At 45.1% G+C, this 23,767-nt stretch overlaps 1 protein-coding gene across 4 annotated transcripts in view; it reads right to left on the bottom strand.

The window, feature by feature from the left end:
- Nucleotides 1–38: 38 nt before the first annotated feature.
- Nucleotides 39–23,767, bottom strand: part of KIAA1217 — a 174,768-nt gene continuing 151,039 nt past the window's right edge. Inside the window, exons 10-20 of one of the 4 annotated variants that reach the window (XM_082193612.1) lie at nucleotides 20,019–20,194; nucleotides 13,342–13,472; nucleotides 12,975–13,122; nucleotides 10,974–11,472; nucleotides 10,503–10,680; nucleotides 9,524–9,675; nucleotides 8,725–8,865; nucleotides 7,204–7,323; nucleotides 1,703–3,256; nucleotides 1,060–1,185; nucleotides 39–317 (exon numbers count right to left, since the gene is read on the bottom strand). In XM_082193612.1, coding sequence (XP_082049738.1) covers nucleotides 180–317; nucleotides 1,060–1,185; nucleotides 1,703–3,256; nucleotides 7,204–7,323; nucleotides 8,725–8,865; nucleotides 9,524–9,675; nucleotides 10,503–10,680; nucleotides 10,974–11,472; nucleotides 12,975–13,122; nucleotides 13,342–13,472; nucleotides 20,019–20,194 — 3,363 coding nt within the window. In that variant the 3' untranslated portion in view covers nucleotides 39–179. Of the gene's footprint in view, nucleotides 318–518; nucleotides 1,186–1,702; nucleotides 3,257–7,203; nucleotides 7,324–8,724; nucleotides 8,866–9,523; nucleotides 9,676–10,502; nucleotides 10,681–10,973; nucleotides 11,473–12,974; nucleotides 13,123–13,341; nucleotides 13,473–20,018; nucleotides 20,195–23,767 lie in introns of those variants that run through there. The other 3 variants (XR_014212589.1, XM_082193613.1, XM_082193614.1) reach the window with 3 other exon arrangements.

The raw sequence follows: 23,767 nt of genomic DNA, 5'->3' as shown, positions 1-23,767 counted from the left end.
GCCATTTTGAGTCTGTATTGAGAATGAAAGAGGATGGTGACCTTTACCTGTGTGAGCGGGACTCTGGAACTTCAAGGAGCCATTCGAGACAGAGGGGATTAGGGAAGCGGAATGAGGAGGGCGACCTGTTGGAGGACTGAGAGGGTTAGAAGAAGGGGCAGAGGCTTTAGTAGGGGGGCTCAGAAGGTTAGTGCTATCACCACTAGAAACAGAGCTACTTTTCCCAGAGGTGGAAGGAAAGGCTGGAATTTTTGAAGCAGACAGGTTAGGGAAGTGGCCTTACTGTCCCCACCAGCTCTTTTAGCACTTCCATTAGCCTGTAAATAAATAAAGATGGTGGGAGACAATTTAAGTCAACATACACAATAAACATTAAAAAAAGAGGAGCTGTATGGGAAAATAGGCTTGCAGAAAGGAAGAATGGATATAGTCTCTCGGAAGCTGGCACTAAATCTTGCACCTATGCGCTGGACCTGGGAGGCCTCCCTCCCTCCTTCCTTCCTTCCTTCCTTCCTTCCCCCTTCACCCCTCCCTCAGCTATGGGACAGAAGATGGACAGAGTGTGGGAGAAGTTGACAGGAGAAGAGGGTGGGGAAAGGAAGGCGCCACAAAAACTGGGCTGTTCACCACATTGGCCATGCTTGTAGGGTTGTTAGGTGAGGGTGGAAACGTTTTGGTGGGTGGTTAATAGGCTCTCACTGCGGTCTGTTAAACAGGGAGTTAGTATTGACAGTGTCATCTGAAATGCTTCAAACGGCATCTGTTCCTGTCGCTGACATTTAGGAAACTGCAGCCGAGTACTGGAACAAAACTCAAAAAAGCAGGAGATGGTTTACTGCAGACATGCGCAAGCATGGGGTGGGGGGAGAGACAATGCTACCATTAAATATTTTCATGCCCCACCCCCATTCCCCTGGATTTCCAATTCCAGATTTCAGCAGGAAGACAAAAGTCCATTATTTGGTATCATCCAAGTCGGTCACTTGACTTACACATTTACCAAACACACACAATCCGCTTTCAAGTCCAACCCAAGCTTTGGGTTTAGGGTAAAACTACCTGTCTGTACTGGCGTTGATCCTGTAGCTTGTGCGGTTTGCTTGTTTTGTCTGCGTTGCTTTGCTGTCTACTTTTTGCGGCTGCAGGGATTGGCATCCTGCTGGTCTGTGAAGTGCTGGTTGAACCCTGTGAGGAAGGTTGGGGTGCCAAGGGGAAGGGGAGAGAGATAAGGGAAACGTGGGGTGAGCATCAGTGCATGGGCAAGGTGGAGGCTCACGCACCATGGCCAAAGCTGCTTTGAGTGAGAAGGCAAAGCCCCCAAGACATGCACAGGAAGCACCAAAAGGATCCACACCACAAGGCACACCACCGGTGTTAATTACAGGAATCAAAAATGGAGGTCAAAGGCTCAACTACAGATCAACCTACGTTTAACTGGCAGTCCCAGGTATTTTGATTCGCCCACAGCTGACCAAGCTTCCTTTGATTGCCCATCACCAATCAGCAGGAGAGATTTTATTTTATTTTTAAAAAATGAAACCACACACAAATCTATTAGCTGTTAGACACCTAATGGATGCACCAAACAAGCCACCCGAAAGGAAGCAAACCAATCAGAAGACACCTCTTGCTTAATGGTGATTATTACGGCAGATTTTGTTTTAGAAAGCAGCTGGAGTTGTGATTTCTCATACTAAAGTACCTTACGTGAAGTTGACGGTATTGAGGGGGGTTCAACATCAGCAATAGTCTCTTCCAGCGCTAGGGGTTCTTTTGGTGAGAAAAAGCCCGGGACAGAAGTTCCCTCCGATCGGGCTGGAGCTTCAGAAACTGATTTGGGGCTCATCTCACTAATAGTGCTCTCCAGTTGCTTAATAGTCTGCTCCAGGCTGTCCAGAGTCCTGTATGTGTTCTTTCTAATTTCTTCAGTCCTAGAAGTCTGTACAGTTAGGTTTGGCTCCTCCTTCCCTGAAGCGTCATCGGGCCGACTGCTCGGGATTTCAAACCTTTTTGCCTCTTTGTGCTGTTTCACAGTGCCGTCCTCCTCCTCCTCTTCTTCATACACAACCACTTGCAAAGTTTTCTTGCCGGTTTTAGTCCCTGTGCGGATTGCCTGCGTAAGAGCAGCCAGCTGCTTTTTAGGGAATTTAAACTTGAATTTCTTCTTTGTATCAGGAATGTCCAGCTTTGACTCTGGATGTGGCGCATAAATATAAGGAGATTTCCTGAGATCCATCTCATCTGTTTCCTGCCCTTCAAGGTGTTTGGCTTGAGTCGCTGAATTAGACAGATAGCGTTGTCTGAAGTCCTGCTCAAATCTGCCGCTTGTTGCGTCATCAGCCCCATGACTCCTAGGACTGTCTGCACTGGTAACTCCTATGTTACGGGCACCACGTGTCTCAGGTTCTTGGTCTTCTTCTTCCTCCTCCTCCTCCTCTTCCTCTATCTTCTCTTCTGTCATCATTTTTTCCAGCTCTTCATCACATTCCTCAAATATTGTTGAAAGTCTTTTATAAGCTGATCGGATGTCCATTGGCTCATCAAAAATAATGATTACCGGCTTTTTGTCCAAGCAGACCACGGGATCTTCACTTTCACGGTTCTCTAGCGTCCCTTGTTGGGATGTTGCTTCCCTTCTGGAATCAATGTTCACAGTCTGCACATCCTCTCCCTGCCTGTTGACTATATCGTGGACCTCTCCACTGGACAGAAACTGGACTGCTGTTTTGGTAATCATGAAAGCAATGTTCTCTGATGGTGGACTTTCATCACTTGGAGAGCTAGTTGGTGACTCTACCTCATCCATACTATTTAAGGTAACATTTCTAGGTGCTTTATGCCTCAGCACAACTTGATTATAGGCCCCAGCAGACATTTCTTGTTCCTCTGGAGACTTAGGAGAAGCCTCCTGAGTGTATGAGTCTGTTTGACTGACAGGAGGTGCCCCTGCATCACTGAGAGGCTCCTTCTGGGGCAAACCATGACCAGTCTCTCTAAGTGCAGCATTGGCTGACCTTTGTCTTCCAGTTTCAACTGTTGGACATTGTGCTTCTTCTGGCCCCGTCTTCCTTTCATTGTCTAACACAATGGAGCAGTTTGTTTTCAGCTTAAGAGAATTTGTTTGTGCATACTCCTTATTCTCCAAAAGCAAATCTTTGCTGAAGGCAGAGTTTTCAGCAATGCTGGGAGCATCCGAGACCATCTCTTCTGTCTGGTGCTTGGGATGGTCACTATCTTTTGTTGCCTCCCCATACACCTAGGGGGAAGAGTTGCATTACTTAGTTACTGAGGGATACAACTTTTTTTTTTAAGGCTGGGACTATTTCCCCCCAATTATTTAGCACATCATCAGATAAAGTACAGATAATGTGAACGGGCCACTTTCTACATCAATGCAGAGCCATTTTCATGGTCTTCAGCGGATTTTTGCACCTCTTCCAGGGGTTTACTCCAAATCTGGTAGAACTTTGTATTACACACAAAACTATGCAGGCAGACAACACGGGTTCTAGAATGAGTCCTTTAAGCAACCCCTCCATAGACTTTACATCCTGTACAACATTTGTGCCATCTTGATTATATTCCTCCCTTTCAACGGTTGTTTTGTATGAAACAGAAACCTTTCATTTAGGCTGTTGGACTAAACTTTGTTAGGAAACAGTGACCGCACCATTTGGACTAGAATGCTGACTGCTAACATTTAAGCCAGTTCTCCAAGCTGGCTAGCTCAGAAAGGCCTCTTCCTCTGGTATAACCATTACAATTGATTACCGGGTGGGGTTTTTGTTTTTCTCCAGCTGGAGGGCTGCATTCTCCAGTGAGCAACCTTTCAGGGGTCACATCTAAGTGGAAGGTGGGGCAACGGAAGTGACTCTCTTATCTTGGTACAGTAGGTTATGGTCCAGCCACACAAAAGCCAGAGGTTTTTATGTGTACACTCATCCATGGGTATGGTTAGAGTTCAAGGACACAGGTCAGCCAGGCAGAAGAACTGGAGGAGGCTGTGGAGCAGGGGCAAAGAGGGGCATGGCCTAGGGAGAGCCCCCAGGGCAAGGCAGAGGCCCAGCAAGGCATCCCTTGGCACTTGATTGTGCTACCCAAATAACACAGGGTGCCTACGGTAAATAGCTTTCGGAGCTTGTTTATTTAGAAGAGCTACATTTTTCTTTCTAACCCAAGAGGCTCTCAAGAGTGGCTTGCAAGGAAGTCTTGCAAAACAATCACATTCAAACCTGGTATTAGATTAGATGGTGGCAAGAATATTGCTGGTGGCGTTTTCTACCCCTCATCCTCAGTCTCTGCTGATGTTGAATGTCGCAACTGATACGAAAGTGGATTTATATGTGCACAGTCAATACCTTATTTTATAGGAATGGAGAAAAGCAAGAGGTCAAAATACCGGGTGTGGTTGAAGAGGCAGCACCCTGGGAAAAGAAGTTGTACCTCCCACTGCGAGGTACAACGGTGTCTGTTTCTGCTGAAAATGGATTAAGTAAGTCTGCTGGCACAGCTTATGCATTTTGGCAGCAGGGACTGCTGCAAGAGCCCTTTCCCCCTGCACACACACCCACACCCACATCCTGGTTAGCTCCAGCATCTACTTGCAACACTACAACGGTCCTCATGTGTATTGAGGTGCATTTATGACTCCTGGTTTGCAAAAACGGCTCCAAAAGTGACTGGCTGCGGGAGAGATCTTGCCTTTGCATTTCAAATGCATTATTGCTAGTTCAGTAAAAAGGTGCTCCCAACTTGTTACTGTGACCAGCAGGGCTACAAAGGGATGTGCAATGATGAGATATAGAGTCAAAAGAGTAAGCCTGGAAACAGCTGCTTCCATTGGTAGACTACAGTTTTAGTCTGTTCGTAGCAGAAACAACTTCAAGCAAAATTGTTGCTGGACCACAACGAAAAAGGTATAGTCACATAATTTGAGAATATAGGATTTTCCATCCACATTAGATAACAATCATAGTCTAATGGCAAGATCTGCTGCAGTTTTTGGAATGCTCTTGGGCAAGGCAGCTTCCAGGCTCTGCCCCCCAATAAGTAAGTGTAGCAGATCCATGGGGCTCTCTTTAGGAGGCCCCCAGCAAATGGCCAACCTTGCTGAGCCTCCATGTCGCAGCCCTGTCCATTGATACACCAACTGTATCAGTCTCCAGAATCAGAATTACTATCCTGTCACACTAAAGCCATCACAAGTGCAAATTAACTACTTGTTTTTCAACACAGGTGTCTTTTTTTAAAAACATAGCACAGTACAAGAGTTTGGAAGACAACTATCATTGTACAAGAGGCAACTTAAAACTTTCTCCCACCCATGCATATGTAGTTTGTTAGCACGTCAAGGAAACCATAACCCCTCCTAAGGATCCAGGAGAAAAGGTGAAAAAGGTTTCATGCAAACCAAGCAGAAGTCAAAAAGAGCCAAAGATGTAGGTGGCATTACATGGACAATTGGCATGAAGTGTTTCATGTGTTGTTGGAAATATTCTGGCTTCTAGGGTCAAAAGGCTATTCAGTATTATTATTTAAAGCTAGCAAAGGGCTACATGCCGTTCAGGGCACATGAGAGAGATGGCTCACTGCGTGTTTCATCTCGCCAGTTGCAGGAAATCGGGAAGCCAACATTGAATGCTGCCTTGAGTATGCCAAGTTAGAGGTGTTGAGTGTACCTATACAAAGCTGCCCTCCAGAATAGCTCAGTCAGTAGAGCATGAGACTCTTAATCTCAGGGTTGCGGGTTCAAACTACACTATGGGCAAAAGATTCCTGCTATTGCAGGGGCTTGACCCTCGTCGTCCTTTCCAGGTCCACAAGTCTATGATTGTATGAGTACCTCCTTATCTAGTCTGGTCTATAGTATAGTCATACTATTATGAGTTTCCCCCCGGTTTGGCACCTTCTCCCTGCCTGAGATATTCTATGGTCTGGATTGTGTTTATCTTTGCTAGGGAAGGAAAAGATGGCTTTGTTCCCTGGAACAGGGAGTTGAACAAATGGGAGTTATATTTTTCTTCAGGTGCAGCATCTTAGTTCCACCTGATTCTACTTCAGTTATAGCCCATCTCAGAATTCCTAAGCATGTATTAATGCCACCCCAAAAGTCCCCTAACCATGAATGCAAAAATTAGAAAGGAATCTGCTTTGTGTAACAGTTTGCCTGCCTGGAGCTTTAGCGCTATTGCGTTGAAAGCAATATTGAAACGTGTAATTGCTTTCCCCAGTTGGTGTTATCATATGTATTCCAGCTACTGCTCCTCTTATTATAAAGCAAACTTTCAAAGCAATACTGTGTTTACTCAGGAACTGTTCCGCTGTGGTCAGTGCAGCTTACTCTCCAGTAAGTGTACGTAGGATTGCAGTTTTTCACTGGTCTGCAGCAAAATGGACACTACTTTATTTCAATTTTCTTAGCTTAGTATTCTCAGAGCCAAATTAAAACACTGCATCTTACAGACACTCAGATCACTACAGTGGAACCTTGAGTTACGGACGTAATCCGTCCTGGAGGCATGCCCACAACTCAAAGCGTTCACATCCAGAAGCGCCGCGCCTGTGCATGCACGGAGCGCGATTTAGCAGCAAAACCTGGAAGTAACCATTCCAGTACTTCCAGGCTTGCCGCGGGACACAACTTGAAAAGATGTAACCTGAAGCGGACACAACATGAGGTATGACTGTATGTTTAAACACTGTATCCTTTCTTTGGTCTCAAGAAGAGAACCTTAGGTGATGTTCGTGTTAGAATGGTTAAAATTTATTTCAGGTTTACATTAGAATTTTGATTGCACAGTTGGTTGGTTTTGGGGATTGATACCTGTTTTCTATTCTGCTACACATTTGTTAGCCACCTTGAGTTCCCCGGGAAAATTAGGTGTGATAGAAAATTTAAAAATAAAAATGCCTAAGCTTCAGATCTTAAGAGCATTTGTACCCCACTGTACAACAGAGGTAATCCTAAGATTTGTGTTGAGTCACTTAAACATTTCGTCATTCACCACATATTAATTCTGTTTTCCTAAAGTAGCATCTTGAGAACCTTGGTGCTAAGACGGGTCACAAATCTAGATACATGAAAACACAGCCAACACAGCACAAAGAGAGAGAGAAAGAGAGCACAAGGCACAGGGTTAGTTTGGAAGCAAGGGAAGAAGGTGAGGCCAAGAGGATGTGGCAGAACTCAAATGCCACTGTTACCTTCTTCTCCTTGGGATGTATTAAGGCCACAGGCCTTGCATCTTTTGTGTGAGTGTCATTTCGGGACTGTTCAACATGGCTGTTTGAGTTTACATCCATGTAAGAGCACTTCTGGAAAGCCTAGAGAGTTAAAACATGGCAGGTTATCGGAAGACCTTTTCCAATCAAGAGCCAAGTCACTTCCTTGAGCCATTCCAGTCAAGAGTTTGCTTGCTTGCTTTTTCCCTCTGAGCTTCTTCAGGACCAGCTCTGATCAAGCAAGGCTATATCAACAACAGGGGCTCAGAAATTATGTCTAGGCTGAAAAGCTAAGGGTTAGTTCCTACAGGCCAGCTGTGAAGCCCTGTCTCAAAATGACAGCACAGCAATACTATATGCATTGGCTGATGAAACTACATGCCTCATGTCATGCGGGTTTATTTAAAACAAACCTTTAACCTGACAATTATGCCACAGCTAATGTTACCCGGAGATCTTTATGTGGCATACAAAGTTATAAATTCAATAATGGTTTCTCTCTCTTCCAGTCCACACTAATTGTTTGAAATGTTACAGGCTGCAAAAAAGTTACTGAAAGAGAATCAAGCTCCACACTGCACTCCCCCAGCCTTGTTTTAGAGCTGGAATCTACAGCTGCTAGTTCTTTATAACAAGAATTCTACACCTTTTGAATAAGAGCATGTTGTGACCAACGGTAAAAATAAAAGCACCCCCAGAACATTATTACCTCATTAGTTTGCCACAGCAAGGAGGGCCTGCCATTATAGTGAGCCCCATGAGAAGATTTGTTGAAGCTTGATAACCATCTATGTGTTCACCTCCTTATTGGAATCACTGACAGATGTGAGAGCCAGTGGAGATATTATTTTAATATAACGAATAGTTTTGTCTTCCACAGACTCTGGCACGAAGAGTGCCCCCAAAGTGCACGTCAAATATGTAGTCAATACCAATTGCATAGTAAGCAACACAATCTAGCCCAAGTCAGTCACAGCTCTCAAGAGCAACAGAAGGGGACTTGATTGTGACTGACAGTTGTTAGATTGCGCCCCTAGACTTCAGCAAGGTCACAGAGAAACCATTCCTATGTTACAATGAACGAGCAGGCTAGATAACCCTTAGGCAAGTTCTGAATACTTTCTTGCTGACAATAGGATCCAGAGTTCAAACCACTGGAATCGAACTCTGATCTTTGGGCCTGTTTATGGCCACGAATATTCAAATCCTCCTTCAGATCCAGTTTTTCCTGACCTGAACCAAGTTGTACCTGTATATGAAATGGATGTGTGCACCAGAAAGGCATAGAAATAAGCTTTCCCCCTCTTATCCCATTTACTTACACCTGAGACCATATCTTGACACAGGCTGCAGCAATGAGCGGCAATGTGTATTTCCTGAAGGAGCTCACTTGCCCATTCACTTAAGTGGGACTTAATTCCCTTGGAATTGTGCTCTGGGTCCAAAGACCAGAAGCGAATGCTATCCAAGGAACATCTCTCTGCAGGTCCAGCCTCATCATACCTGTAATTCTGCCATTATTCTGTCTCCGTCCTCCTCCTCCTCCTCCTTTGCAGGTGGAATTGTGCCCAGGGGTTGAGGAGAGGCATGGTCTTCCTTAGGGACTTTTGGCTGTGCTCCTTGAGCAGCATCTTCACTGCTTTCCTAAGTAGTATAACAAACAATTTAAAAAAAAACTAATATTTAAGCAATTCGACCATTAGCGTGACACCAACAAAATGAAATACTCCCCTCTATTACATTTTCTTTAGTTTTCTGAATGGGAAGCATCATCCCATCCCATCCTCCAGAAGAAATTCAACGCCAATTATCACATTTAGATTTGGCAGCCTAAGACCATGCCATGCTATGTGATGGAAAGATTTTAATGTATCTCCTTGGGCGGCTGGGGGAGATAATGAAACAAACAGATGGATAAAGCAAGCAGAGAAGAACTCACTAGAAAGGTTTCTATGGAACTGTTCTCATCGATTTTGTCAATCTGTGTTAAATATTTGGCTTCTTGAAGATTATTTGCAAATTCTTGAACATGCATAGAATGAACACAGCTTCTAATCTGCCTCATGTTATTATAAATAAGAATACAGGGAGGATGATTCCCATAAAGGCAGGGCTGGGCAGAGCCTACTGTATGAAATGCATTTCCTGAGAGACTTCCTTCGATGCCCGTTTGGGTCACAAACCTCCACCCCACACCACACCCCATTGGCAACTTAAGTAAGAAAGACACTGTCTTGCCCAGAAGCTCTTCCTGTTCTGGGTACTGTATCTAATTTTGCTTCAATTGCCTCAATCACCAAACCTTGACCAAAGTGCTGTCTTTCCTGGCCACGTAACTGACTTCTCCCAGTCTTGTGCTTAGTCCAGATCCTATCAGATAACTGCGACGCGGAGGCGGAGGAGGTGGAGACTTCACTGGCTTTTCGGTCTCCTGCTCTGGGTTAGGAGCCTCTTCTGAAAATTCAAGGTGCAGTGGTTTTAAAAACATGGCCTGCCACCCTAAAGTTAACCAACATGGTAATCCACTTATGTTTGATGGGAGAGATTTAACGTGCTGCTCAAATTTCCAATTAAGAATATGTTTGATGCTCAGTGTAGAAACCCTCTTGAACAGAACATTGATCAATGGGGCCTGAAAGTGCCAGATCCTTGGTTGCACTGTGCCTAAAATTGCTTTGTAAGGTATTGCTTTATAGCAGGCAAGTCCAACATGTAGATCTACTGGTAGATCACTGAACATCTGTGGTAGATCACTGGCTCCCCCCAAAGAAATTTTGCTCCCCTAAAAAAGGACCTGAACCCCAAAAAACAGGGTTTTCCTTTAAAAAAAACCTCAACAACTTAGACCTGAACCCCAAAAAAGGGGGTAGATCACTGACCATTCTTAACTCTGTGAGTAGATTGCAGCCTCTTGGGGGTTGGCCACCTCTGCTTATAGGGTAGAGGCTGCTTATAAGGACACAGGAAGGAATGAGTTGGACTATTGGGTCCATCTAGCTCATTATCAACTACACTGGCAGGCAGAGACACTCCAGAGTTCCATGCAGATCCTCTTTCCCAGCCCTACCTGAAGATGCCAGGAGCCTTTCTGCATGCAGGTGCCCTACCACTGAGTTATGCACCTTCCACTTACCAGCAAGTAGGGCCTACATTCCCACCAATATGTTTTCTCTAAGACTTGGAGCTCGGAAGTCAATAGTTACTGTTTTCTTTCTCATTTAAAAGAGAGTCCAGCAGCGAAGCTCCACCCATCTATCTTATTGGAATGCACTAAGCCTTACCACAGACTTCTATTTTTTCGGCTGCATCAGCTTTCGGCGAGCCTGTGGCTTGAGGCATCTCAAGGTTTGGGATTGATTTCATGATATTGGCTTGTGCTTCTTCGAGGAGTTTTTCAAATTCTTTTCCATTGTAGTGATCGAGGTTCTGCCTTTTCTCTTCCCATTTCTTCTCTGCTTTCTAAGAAGAAACACACACACACACAGAGGGGAATGTTTTGAAATCAGTTTGGGCTTCACTCTGTATTTAAATTTTTTATTTGTAAACTTTTAGATGAATCAGATACGCAGAGGTGCTCCGAGTTCTGCCAGCCATCTTTGCAAAAAGACATTTATTAATGCCATGCCAAGTTTGGCACTCGAGAAACAGGACTCCTATAGCGTCCAAAAAGACAGCCCAGAGTTCTCCTGCCTCGTTCTTAGATGGCCCATAGCACCCGAAACCCTCCCTGCCATAACATGCACCACGTGTACCTCAATTGACAGAGCTCTGTTCCTGGTACTGGCGCTGTGAAGTTCCTCGATAAAAAGGCTTTGCATGGTGGAGCCATTAACTTGGGGCGACTGAGGTGCCTGCGTTTGCTGGGCGGTCGCTGTCACTGTGGCTGCTGCTGCTGCAGCAGACTCTGGCATGGCAGGCATCAGGTGGCGTGATGCGGATGAACCTGCCGAGGGGCTGTTGGCCACGGGAGAATTTGGGGCATTGCTGACCAGTGTTGTTGAGTGCTGAGACTGATGCATGACCACCGGGGAGCTTTGTGCATGGTGGACGGTCATGCTCGAGACAGGGATCACCTCTGACCTGACAGACAGTTCGGCTGAGGGGTCGCCAACCTTTTGCTTTGGGGAAGCGGGGCTCTTTGCAGCGTCGTCCTGTTTTTTCAGAACTTCTGCCGCCGTTGCTTTCTCCATGGCATTGTACTGGGCCGCCTGTGAGGGATCCACACCTTTCAGCAGCCCGTCGGTAACATGCCTATAAGAGGAAGACAGTCACACGGTGAAGTATATATATAGCTAGGACTTTCTTGTTTCTCTATTGAAGAAAGGGCTCCCTCTAGTGATTTTCCGTATGAAAGTGATACTGCCTTTATAATAGGGGTGGAAAATCTCATGCTTCGGGCTCAAATGCAGCCTTCTGTCTGGCCAGTCCGTACCCCTCACTAGTCCAGCCTTGCACACATTTTTTCCTACCTGAGAAGTGGCCTTGAACTCTGATGATGTCTCCCTTTTCTGGTTAGAGAACAGCATGTTAAGTGTGTGCAGAATCAAACCTACTGTAAAGGTAAAGGGACCCCTGACTGTTAAGCCAAGTCGCGGACGACTCTGGGGTTGCGGCGCTCATCTCGCTTTACTGGCCGAGGGAGCCGGCATTTGTCTGCAGACAGCTTCCGGGTCATGTGGCCAGCATGACAAGCCGCTTCTGGCGAAACCAGAGCAGTGCACGGAAATGCCGTTTACCTTCCCACCGGAGTGGTACCTATCATCTACTTGCACTTTTGCGTGCTTTCAAACTGCTAGGTTGGCAGGAGCAGGGACCGAGCAATGGGAGCTCACCCCGTCGCAGGGATTCAAACCGCTGACCTTCTGATCAGCAAGCCCTAGGCTCTGTGGTTTTAGACCACAGCGCCAAAGGTAAAATTCACATTTGGCACCATGCTCGTTTATATCTCTAGCACTGCTCACTACTGGCAGGAAGCTCTCAGAAGTTGTCAAATAAGGAATACAGCCGCCGGACTGAAAAGGGTTTCTCATTGTTGTGTTGACAGGGCATAAAAGCTAAGCATAATATATCCTTTCTCATACATGGGAGCCAGCTGTGTGAAAACCAGCAGGGCTGCTTGAGCTGTGGGGCAGGCAGATAATTTTTAGACTCTGGACTTAACTATCTTCTAGGGGTAATTCTTCGAATGTGGCAATGCAACACTGCTGCATTTGTTGGGCCCCAGGAGTGAGGTCCTAGACTTCTGCCACAAAGTCCAGTCCTGATGGCACCTCCACCACTGAGCACTCTTATCGGTCCACAGGCACCTGTTGTGTAGATTGGTGCCAAACCCTGACATCAGGCCCATCTCACACGCCTACAGTACAAGAAGCCTAACCATATCTACTCAGAAGTGAGACCTATTGAATTCGATGGGAACTACTAGGGTAAGGAGGACTGGGAGGCTTAGACTCTTCATCTGAACTCTTTGGGCTGTAGAACAAAAAGGAAGGAGGAGGATAAGAGAAAACCCCGCCCTTTCCTGATTGATTGATTGATTGATTGATTGATTCACTCACTCACTCACTCACTCACTCACACCGTTCCATTCCATTCATGAATCACTTCCTGTGAAACATGAAAACATCAACAATAGAAACATAGGTACGTATATAAAACAATTATATAATTTGTAATGGCATCCGGCCAATGACCTGTCCAGAATAATGTAAAAAGAAGAAGAAAGAAAGAAACAGAAGAATAAAACATATCACCTCCGGAGGGTGGTGAGGATATCGGTCATGCTGCGAACTCTCTTCAGTAGGATGTCTAGTTTATGAGGTTCCTCCTTTAAAAATCTCACAGCTTCCACCTCGATGCGGAGAATGGCCCGCATTTTATTCTGCAGTGTTGGAAATTCACCTGCAAAAGCAAAGAGTCATACAGCATTTTTAAGACAGAAAGGAAGACCAACATGGGCCTAATTATCACCCCCCCCCCACACACACATCCCAAAATAAAAATTGGGGGAGGCGGAGGTGGAGAAAATCTCCAAATGGTCTACATAAGCGGCCCTGAGATCTATGGATGAAGGGTGGTTTTACAAATTTAACAAATAAAATAATAAAGCAAGGAAGTCACCTTTGAGGGTGGCGACAGCCTCTCCAACCTGCCGTAGGAGAAAAGCCCCATCTTCAACATCTTTCAGTGTAACAATCCTATTGGCTGTAAGAGATTCCTTCTTCAGATCTTCAACAAAACTTTCCAGCTCACTGGAAAAGCGAGAACAAGAATTGAACCCTGACTTTGTGGACAGGCAACACTAGGGACAAAAGCCATTCTCAGCACCTGGGATACCGTCCTAATTTTTGTATACTGTATTATCCCAAATATAATTCACACCTGCAAATAAGCTGCACCTTTAAAATTCAAGGGAGGGGGGAGAAAAAAAGACAATACCCAAATATAAGCCGCTCCCTTAAAATTGGGTTACAGTTTGAAAATTGCTGCATTTGGTATAATTGTAACTCCGAGCCAATTTAAGGCTTTGATCTTGCAAGCCTGTAAAAGTTACTGTACAATTGCTAAAATCGCAAATCTCTATACAATGGCTACAATTCTGCAGGCACTCACACCCATAAATGGCAAATGAACAATTTTAAGCTCGCAAATCAGCAAGAAAACATTTTTTGGTTCTGTTTTACCATATGTCTGTTTCAGCAGCAATATCTTAAAAGCTAACTTTTGTACTGTCATGAATTTAAGCCGCACTTTAACTTTTCACGGTCGGAATATGGGGGGAAAGTGTGGCTTATATTCAGGCCAATACGGTATGTGGCAGCTGTGAAGCTCTTTACATTAATAATGATGGAGCTCATAGGGCTGATGTGAATATACAATTGCAAATCTCTGCTAAAGTACATTTTCCAAAAACAATAAATCACATTTCTTTTATTAACATATATGAAACATACCAAATGAGACAGCCCAAAGCCCCCAAAATATATATGGGCTATTCTTCCTGCTTTATGCTATTTTTGCTTTGTGTTCTGATTAAGTCTTTGACAGTATAAACAATTCCGATAATGAATATATCTATATGATTTATATTCCACAGTGCAGTTGTAAACATACATATTTGCTCAGAATTAAGCCCCACTATGCTCGATGGGATTGACTCCAAGGCAGGATTTCAGCCTATGATTATTTTCCTCAAGATTCTCCAGCTGTGTGAATAGGCTACAGTGTGTTAAATCTATATTATCACTAAAGCTATAGGGCTGTTAGAGGCAGAAATATGTATTTTAAACTACTCTTAGACTACATATTAAATGGTCAGAGCAGTCCATTGGCTTTCAGAGCATTGCCTGCTAAAAACGATTTTCTATAATCAACAATTAAAACAGAAATATTGTAGTAAAATGGCTAAGGCTGCGATCCTGTACACCAGCCTTTGACAACCTGGTGCCTTCTAGATGCCGTTGGACTACAACTCCCATCAGCCCCAGCCAGCATGAGCAATGGTGAAGGACGATGGCAGCAACATCTGGAGGGGGACCAGGTGGGAAAAGGCTGCTGTCACACTCACCAGGGAACTCAGAGGGATTAACTTCAGAGGAGGCATGCATAGGATTGTAATGTAAATATTTCCTCTTAACGCAAGTGAACAGAACTGTTATGAGGAACAGGAACAGCATATTTAAGAAAAGTATGTCAACAGATGACAGATTTGCTCAACACACCTGTCTGGGCTACAGGGAAATTCATTTATCAGCAATCCTAGCTAAAACTAGATGTGAGGATTCATTAATATACAGTCATACCTCGGGTTGAATGTGCTTCGGGTTGAGCTCGTTCGAGTTGCGCTCCGCAGCAACCCGGAAGTAACGGAGCACGTTATTTCTGGGTTTCGCCGCTTGTGCATGCGCAGATGCTCAAAATGACGTCACACGCATGCGCAGAAGCGGCGAAAAGCGACGCACGTGTGCGCAGACGTGCCGTCGCTAGTTACGTTTGCTTCTAGATGCGAACGGAGCTCCAGAACAGATCCCGTTTGTATCCAGAGATACCACTGTATTAGCTAAAAATAAAATAATTTTATTCACATCCATGGAAGCGGCTTCAGGCAGCTAACTACTGTAAATAAGATACTCATGTGTCACTTAGCAGTGTAGCGTAGGATTAGGCTCCATGATGCAAGAAACTGCTATGTGCAAAATTTGTAATCACAAGTAAGGAGAACTTGCAATCTTTCCAGAGTCCCCACTTAAACATGCTGAACGAAACATGACCCCACCCCCCAAAAAAACAATGGGAAGTCTTTAGAAATGTAATATCTGCCCCAGTACTAATTCTAAACTACAGAATTACAGTTGTACCTTGGAAGTCGAACAGAATCCAGTCCGAAAGTCCGTTCGACTTCCAAAATGTTCGAAAACCAAAGCACGGCTTCTGATTGGCTGCAGGAAGCTCCTGCAGCCAATCAGAAGCTGCTGAAGCCCCATTGGATGTTCAGCTTCCAAAAATACTTCACAAACCAGAACACTCACTTCCGGGTGAGCGGTGTTCAGGAGGCAAAATGTTCGAGAACCAAGTTGTTCAAAAACCAATGTACGACTGCACAGGCTAAGAACATCCAGTGAAGAAAATACATCAAATCTGAAAGCAATTTGAATGTTTCAAAAATCTGATTTGTTGCCTTTTTCTCAGTTGAAATGAAGTGTGTGTGTGTGTGTGTGTGTGTGTGTGTGTGTGTGTGTGTTTGTGCGTGCCAGCATCCGCAGAAACCTAGCAGTCAATCTGCCTGGTCACTAGAATCTGGGTAAGAAAAACACAACCAACCATGAAAAGGAAACAAGGATCTTTAAAATGTCTGAAAAACAGTCACTAGGGGGCAGCAAGTGAGCAGTACTTGCCAATGTCCCAGGGAAAGAAGTTCAGTGCAATATATACGCTTCCTTTGCAGGGTAGAACTACACATTACACATGTCAGCTCAATTAATGCCCAACAGCTGTTTATCAGAGAGAAAAAGCAGCTTTGGGAAAGGAATTTGGAGCAGAGAAGCAGCAGCGCCAGTGTTTCTCCTGCTTCAGCTTCTCTCTGCTGCATTTTCATTCAAAGGGTTGGAAATGATCTGAAGGCACCCAAAGCCACCACCTTCCTGAAGATAAGCAGGTCTGAGGCTTGCCAGTGCCTGGATGGGAATCACTGGTATCTCACCTTAGGGTTTCTTTTATGTAAAAGAGAGACAGACAGGCAGGCAGGCAGACAGACAGACAGACAGACAGACAGACACAGACAGACAGACAGACAGACAGACAGACAGACAGACAGACAGACAAGGAATACATCTTTCCAACTCTCTCTGCACAAATCTATCTGTCTGTGTTGCAACTGTAAGTTGATCAAGCTGCAAAACTACTTTGGGGATGGGAGAGAAGGAGAGGTTATGCCAGCCCATCTACCAGCTCATGAGCAGCCTGCATAGCCAGCTGTTGCAGCAAATTTCACAGGACTTTGAGGACTCTCTGAGAGGAATAGGCATGTTGGCCAAGAAAATGATGAGTGATGCTTTGCCACTCAAATAATGTGTGCTTGTATTGCCGCCTAAGCTGATTTAATCCTATCAGAAGTCAAAGGAGCGTAATCAGCTTAAATACAAGCATTTCGGTTTAATTTCAGTGATTCGTTTGAGATACGCACGAATACAATTGCTGCAAGCAAGCTTTTGGTCCACAAGGGGGGTCTCCAAAATGAATTAAAAATGCTTTATATTATTTTAAATAAAAGATGTATGAGAATTTCACACGCTGCGGCAGTAAAATACTGTAAAACTAGAACAACCCAGAGCTGAAACCTATAGAGAATGTTTTGACACAGGCACACACAGCACTTCTTGGAGCAAAAATATATGGATGCAGAAGAGTATGTGATAGTTGGAGTAGCCAGTCAAATACAAGAAGCAAAGATGCAGTCACTTAACACTTTTCCATTTGCACTGTTCCTGCCCAACTACTATGTTGTCTCATTGTGGGAATCACCAGCTATATTACTATTGCTTAACATATATTTAGTGCCTGTGGTATTTTAAGGTCTCTATAGAACACAGATGTTCTTGCACAAAAAAGAAGGATGAGGTCAGAGTTGAGAGTGGGAGAAAGAGAAAAGATGCGTAGAGGAAGGTTAAGGCTCAGAAGAGGTGCAAGTATGGCAGCACAAGAATACTTCACCTTTTAATTTCAAAGCTGGGCAAATGAGTAACACACACGAGAAATTAGATATGTACCAGGACACTTCAAGCAACCAGAGGCCATGACCTGTGCTTGCAAGCTAAGAGATCCTTATGCACAGGAACCAATGTAATTGCGTTGATGATTCTTTTGTGTGGGGTAGTTGTAGCTCAGGGTTCCCAGATGTAGGTGGACTACAACTTCCATCATCCACAGTCAGCTTAGTCAGTGGTCAAGGATGATGGGGGTTGTAGCCCACTAACATCTGGGGACCCGAGGTTGAAGAACACTGTATAGCTTAGTAAGATTTTAAAATCATTCAAAATAGCTTAAACTGTCATTAACTGATTCAGATAATGGCAAGACACCTGTGGACTCCAGAATCACATGCCTTCAAAGAAGGTAGTAGGATCCTGTACTGGAAATGGCAAAAATGACACAATTTCTAAAGCACTAGGATTGAAAGTGTCAGACAGAAGCTGATAATAAAATCACCCTTGAAAACAGAGAAGCCATTCTGCAGATGCAGCATTCTGTAAATTGTGAGGAGTAATAAAAACAATTAATTTGCTAATGAGTAACTAACAAAATGTACACTGAAGAATTATTTGGACAGGGGATTGATTTTGCTGCAGTTTAATCAGCAAGGGTACCCGTCACCTTCACAGAAAGGTAGTTTAAGCTGATGGCCAAGTCAATAGCAAGAAATAAATTAAAATATATCAAGAAATGTCTTGTTGTAAACTCTTGGGCTGCTGTCCAAAGCTCACTTAATCAGGGAGTTAGTCCCCTTGAAAACCTGTTTAGTTTTGTTGAGATTTTGCTTGCTTTTATTTTATAAACACAAATACAGAACGAATTTGGTGGTTTTGTTATGTTGCTTAGGCTTGAAGGACTTCTTCATGCAGAGTCTAGTTAAACTATGGAACTCAGTCCCCCAGCAGCAGTGATAGCCCTCAACTCAGATGGCTTCAAAAGAGGATTAGACAAATTTGTGGAGGAGAGGGATTTCAATAGCTACTAGGCCTTGATGACTACAAACTACCTCCACAAGATGGAAGCAGTAATGGTTCTCAATACCAGTGGCTGGAAACTGTAGGATGGAAGAGGGCCGAGGGTTTCTCACCAGCATCAGGACAAAGATGGGTCACTGAGCTCACCCAACAGGCTCTTCTTATGTTTTCTTTCTTTTTCTTTTTAAAAAAGTGCTATTGCAATTGTGCTTCATGTTCACTGTGAGTGGCAACTTGCCCAAGGCTGGACTTCAGAGATGAGAATGCATCTTTGCCTCAGGTTTCCCCCACATCTGAACCTGTGCTCTAACCACTACACCTCTCCCCCCCCACCCCTGATCCATCTCCTATTAAAGGCTGCAAATCATGCAGGCTGGTGGTCTGCATGCATCCCACATGTCTCAATCAGTCAAGCCAAAATCAACTGGGAAACCGCTTGAGAGCTACACACATTGGACAAGAGCCCATGCATGGGAAAGTATTTTTTACTTGAGCATTAAATATAAACCCTGATCCTAACCCTTGGGAAATCTGTATGGCTGTAGGCCATGGCAATGTGTGGTATTCAGTCCCAAGGAACTGTGAGTAAGACTTCAGCCTGAAAGAGTTAAAAATACATGTTTGATTCTTATATATTTTGTGTATATAGAATAACTCCATTCATCTCTCTCTCCAATACATTTTGTTTAAGAAAACTGTCCTAAAATGTTATCAAATGTTAATTGCACATGTTTAAGAATGGGGTTTATTGGGGATTTTTTTAAAAAAGATTTTTTTGTATTTTACCTTATTTTTATATTGTTCTTATACAGAGGCAGAAAACAGCTATTGGAATTAGTATTGGAATTGGGAAGCGGGTGGTGCTGTGGGTTAAACCACAGAGCCTAGGACTTGCCGATCAGAAGGTCGTCGGTTTGAATCCCCACGACAGGGTGAGCTCCCATGGTCCCTGCTCCTGCCAACCTAGCAGTTCAAAAGCACGTTAAAGTGCAAGTAGATAAATAGGTACCACTCCTGTGGGAAGGTAAACGGCATCTCCGTGCGCTGCCTAGGTTCGCCAGAAGCGGATTAGTCCTGCTGGCCACAGGACCCAGAAGCTGTACACTGGCTCCCTCGGCCAATAAAGCGAAATGAGCACCGCAACCCCAGAGTCGGCCACAGCTGGACCTAATGGTCAGGGGTCCCTTTACCTTTACCTGTTTAACTATTGGTCGCCTTCTCCTCCATGAATTTGTCCAATCTCTTTTTGAAGACATCTAAGTTGGTGGCCACCATTAACAAGGTGCTGCATCTCTTTTACATTCCTGTATCCTTCCAACATTCTACTTCACTGCATGTCCAAGAACTCTAGGGCTGCGAGGGAGAAAAACTTTCCTCCACCCACCTTATTAGTGCTGTGCATAGGCTTATAAACTTCCATCGTCTCACCTCCTACTCGGCTTTTCTCTGAACTAAAAAGTCCCAAGTGCTGAAACCTTTCCTCATAAGGGAGTAGCTCTGGATGGCATTTCACATGCATCTTCTCTGAACAACCCGACTTCAAAAGACAAGGAGGGACAAGTCCCTTTCACCTACCATAAGCTCTTCACAATTTTCTCCTCTTCGTGTAGGTATTTCTGCCTTTCTTGCTCCACCAGGTGGCGCTGCCGCTGCACAGGATCTTCCAGCCTCTTTGCTCTTTCCATCACCTTGCCGTTGATTTCCAGCTCCGCTTTCTTCACCATAGCCCTTAGCGCCTCCTGGTTGTGCAGCTGTTACACAAAAGAAATCAACTTCAATTTTCCCTGCCTGACTAACATCCCTAGGATCTGAATGCATCATATTGCTCAGAAGTTGGGTTTGGATAAAGAATCCTGCAGCTGAATGCACTTTTCTCCCCTCTCCGTTTTTTAAAAGAAAACAATAAAATCTTCTCTCTCCAATTTCACACACAAATAAATGTTATTTCAAGGAGAAGGTAGAAGCTGAAGGGGTGGGGGAAAGTACAAACTGTTGGCTTATGCGCCATGCACCTGACTTCGTGTTCAGTTCCATCAGAACTTCAGCACGATTTCACATGGGTCTGGTGCCTTTAATGTGGGCTCTTTAATGTGGCATTGTCTGGCACAACTACAAACCACCAGAAACTATTCCACTGCCCTTTGCAATCCAGCAACACTGAGCAGCTGCTCTTCCAGAAGACGGCATAAACAGATCGTTCTGTTCTAGTGACTCTTCTTCTCAAATGGTTTCATCGCAACACGGAAAAGTGCATGACAAAATCCAGCTGTTGCCTTTCAATTCAAAACTCCCTAGATAGGGAGAAAGGTTGGAGGTTGGGGCAGGTTGGGAAGAAAACAGAGAGAAGCTGGCAGGAGCAATGTCATCTCCGCCTGCTGCCGCTGCAGCATCAAGCCAGCCTGCTGGAACACCCACCTAGCCCAGCCAATGGTGCCCTAAGGGATAGGAATTTAGGGCTGATATGCAAGGGCCTCTCAGCAGAATGTGGAGGGGGAGGTCCAAACACAACAGCGCTGGTTTAACCCAAGGTAAAGTAAGTAGTGGGGACATGGGTGGCGCTGTGGGTTAAACCACAGAGCCTAGGACTTGCTGATCAGAAAGTCAGCGGTTCGAATCCCCACGACAGGGTGATCTCCCATTGCTCGGTCCCTGCTCCTAGGAGCCAACCTAGCAGTTCGAAAGCACATCAAAGTGCAAGTAGATAAATAGGTACCGCTCTGGCGGGAAGGTAAACGGTGTTTCTGTGTGCTGCTCTGGTTTGCCAGAAGCGGCTTAGTCATGCTGACCACATGACCCAGAAGCTGTACGCCAGCTCCCTCAACCAATAAAGCGAGATGAGCGCCGCAACCCCAGAGTCGGCTTCGACTGGACCTAATGGTCAGGGGCCTATTTACCTTTTAAAGTAAGTAGTAAAGGCTGCATTTGGCTCCAGGGCCCAAAGTTCCCCACTCCTGGCCTAAAACAACCCAACCGCACCACTTTGTCCAGTATCCTGAGGCCTAAACCACAAGGCCTAAACCACATTACTCCAGGAAGTCCAGAAGCACAAGATAAACAGACTGTCCACACTGCTGTTCCCTAGAAAATGGTGCACCCAAACATGGGGTCCCTTCTAGCCATCCAAACTTGTTTGCTACCCTTTAATAGATTGGCCCTCCATTAATTTGCCTCGTTTCCTTTCAAGGCCCTCTTAACTAGTGGCCCTCTCTGTATCCTGTTGCAGCAAGCTCCATAGTCAATTCACCAACAAGATTTGTTCACAAAGGGACGTATAATTTACGGGCGGAAACCCAAATAGAGGTACAAGGGGGTCTGTGGAGGCCTTCACAGCACACTCTTTCTGGTCTCTGGAAGTCGATGTCATAGAGCTACAGATAAGACTCAAGGGCTGGCCGATAGTGAAGATGTCAACCCACAGAAAGGAGCCCTTTTTGCTGATCTGCAGAAAATTTCAATTAGCCTTTGTGTGCGAAGAAACACTTCCTTTCTCCTGTCCTGAATCTACTGCCAATCAATTGCACGGGGTGACCTTGAGGTCTCGCATTACAAGAGGGAGAGGGGTAGGGGAAAGCACCTTCTACCTGCTTTCAGCAAAGTGTTCGGAGGGTGGCTACATGCAGGAACCCTGCAGCCTCATCCACAGTTTAAGTGAAGTTGGGCACTGGGACAGAGCTCCAAAACCTGGTGCCTTGTGTGCATGTGGGTGGGTGGCCCACTTGAAGCTGGCACACTAAATGCTAAGTGACACAGGTGCCGCTGCTTTTTATCCAAAACATTCTAGCAAGCAGGACATACTTCTGGATTTTACACGCAGCCATGATGTCAACTGGCCCAGTGGCCAAATTAAAGGGGGCAGGCTGCCCCTGTGGCTTTCCCGGTTGGTTAAATAAGTCAAGCCTAGGCCGGGCACATGGGACTTGGGGACGCTTCCCAGCCAAAGGGCAATCAGTTGGGGGCAGCAATTTGCCCATGATGAGTGGAGCCAAAGACAAATGTCTTTGAGGCAACAGATGTGCAAAAGCAAAAGTCACAACAGGATATATTCCGGCCATGTGGAAAATCAGGGGTTTTGACACACACACAAACACAAATACACACACACAAACACACACACACACACACACTCCTCCCCATTCAGGCAAGCACAGGTGTCCTCACAATGACACAGTGGTTAGATTCTGGGCCCCTGCATGCATAAGTGGAGAGCACCCTCTAAAAACCCTCTAAATGTCTATTACCCCCTGCTCTCCAGCTCTCTCTCCCACCCTCTCTCCCCACACAACTCTCCTTTCAACTAGAGTTGAAGCTCTGGGGCTGGCTGGAGGATGCGTGGGAAACTGGCTGCGGCTGCTGCACTACCGTGTGTCAGCTGTTAGGCAGGGAGGCTGAGCAGCCTAAACAAAGCCCCACTGCGCTTCAGGTCTCTTTGGGGCTTCCTCTGCCCTCGCTGCCGCCCTCTTCAGGCTCAGAGGAAGATCTCCTCATGAACCACAAGGACTCTCTAGCTCTCTCCCACCATTTCCTGGTATGATTCTATTTATTTCCCACCATGTGTGGAAGTAGAACACGCATATGGGGATGCCCGTATTACAGTTCAAGCGCAAACCAGCTATCTAGCACTCTTGGTTGAAAAGAACTGTAGAGCCTTCACACTGGTGCACTTAAAAGCTCTCCCTTCAGCAGTCCTGGAGGAAAGATGCATAAACACCCCTCCCAGGAGCGCAAGTGCTCCTGTGACTCTGGAGAGGCCGAGTTGCTGACCCATGACCTCCTACGCTGCTCCTTTTATCCTGACTTGCATAAAACATTTGCTGAACCCTTCTTATCAAATCTGCCAGGACAATGAGGTAGAGATTCTTCAAAACCCATTATCAGTAAGGCCAGTGTTACTAAGCAAGCGTACGGCCTGACCACAAAACTGGTAAGAACCAGTTTAGGAGGAGCCAAAAGGAGCCTTCATACAACCCCTTCTTCTGAGTGTTAACAGAAACCGGCAATTTGCCAAAGGATTTCAGTCTGCATATCAGAAATTTCGACCTGTAGGCAGCTGATCAGAGAGTGTGGCTGAAGTATTGCTACTAGACTACTAAAATTCAGTCTGAATTTTAAAGTCAGCTGGACTGATTCACATTTTCTGGACTACCACATGAATTGGAATGCAGTTCCCATTTGGTTTTTGCACTTTTCCATAATTTGCAATACGTTCCGTGGCTCGAGGAAGTGTACCAAAATGCTCATATACAATGCACGTTTTACGGGGGGAAATGCACAAGAAATGCACACCCAGCCTACGTTGCATCAGAGCTGCTGCTAGAATGTTGCTG

Source organism: Podarcis vaucheri, assembly GCF_965113315.1.
Source record: "Podarcis vaucheri genome assembly, chromosome: 12".
Lineage (NCBI taxonomy): Eukaryota > Metazoa > Chordata > Lepidosauria > Squamata > Lacertidae > Podarcis > Podarcis vaucheri.
This window is presented reverse-complemented; position numbering and strand designations above follow the sequence as displayed.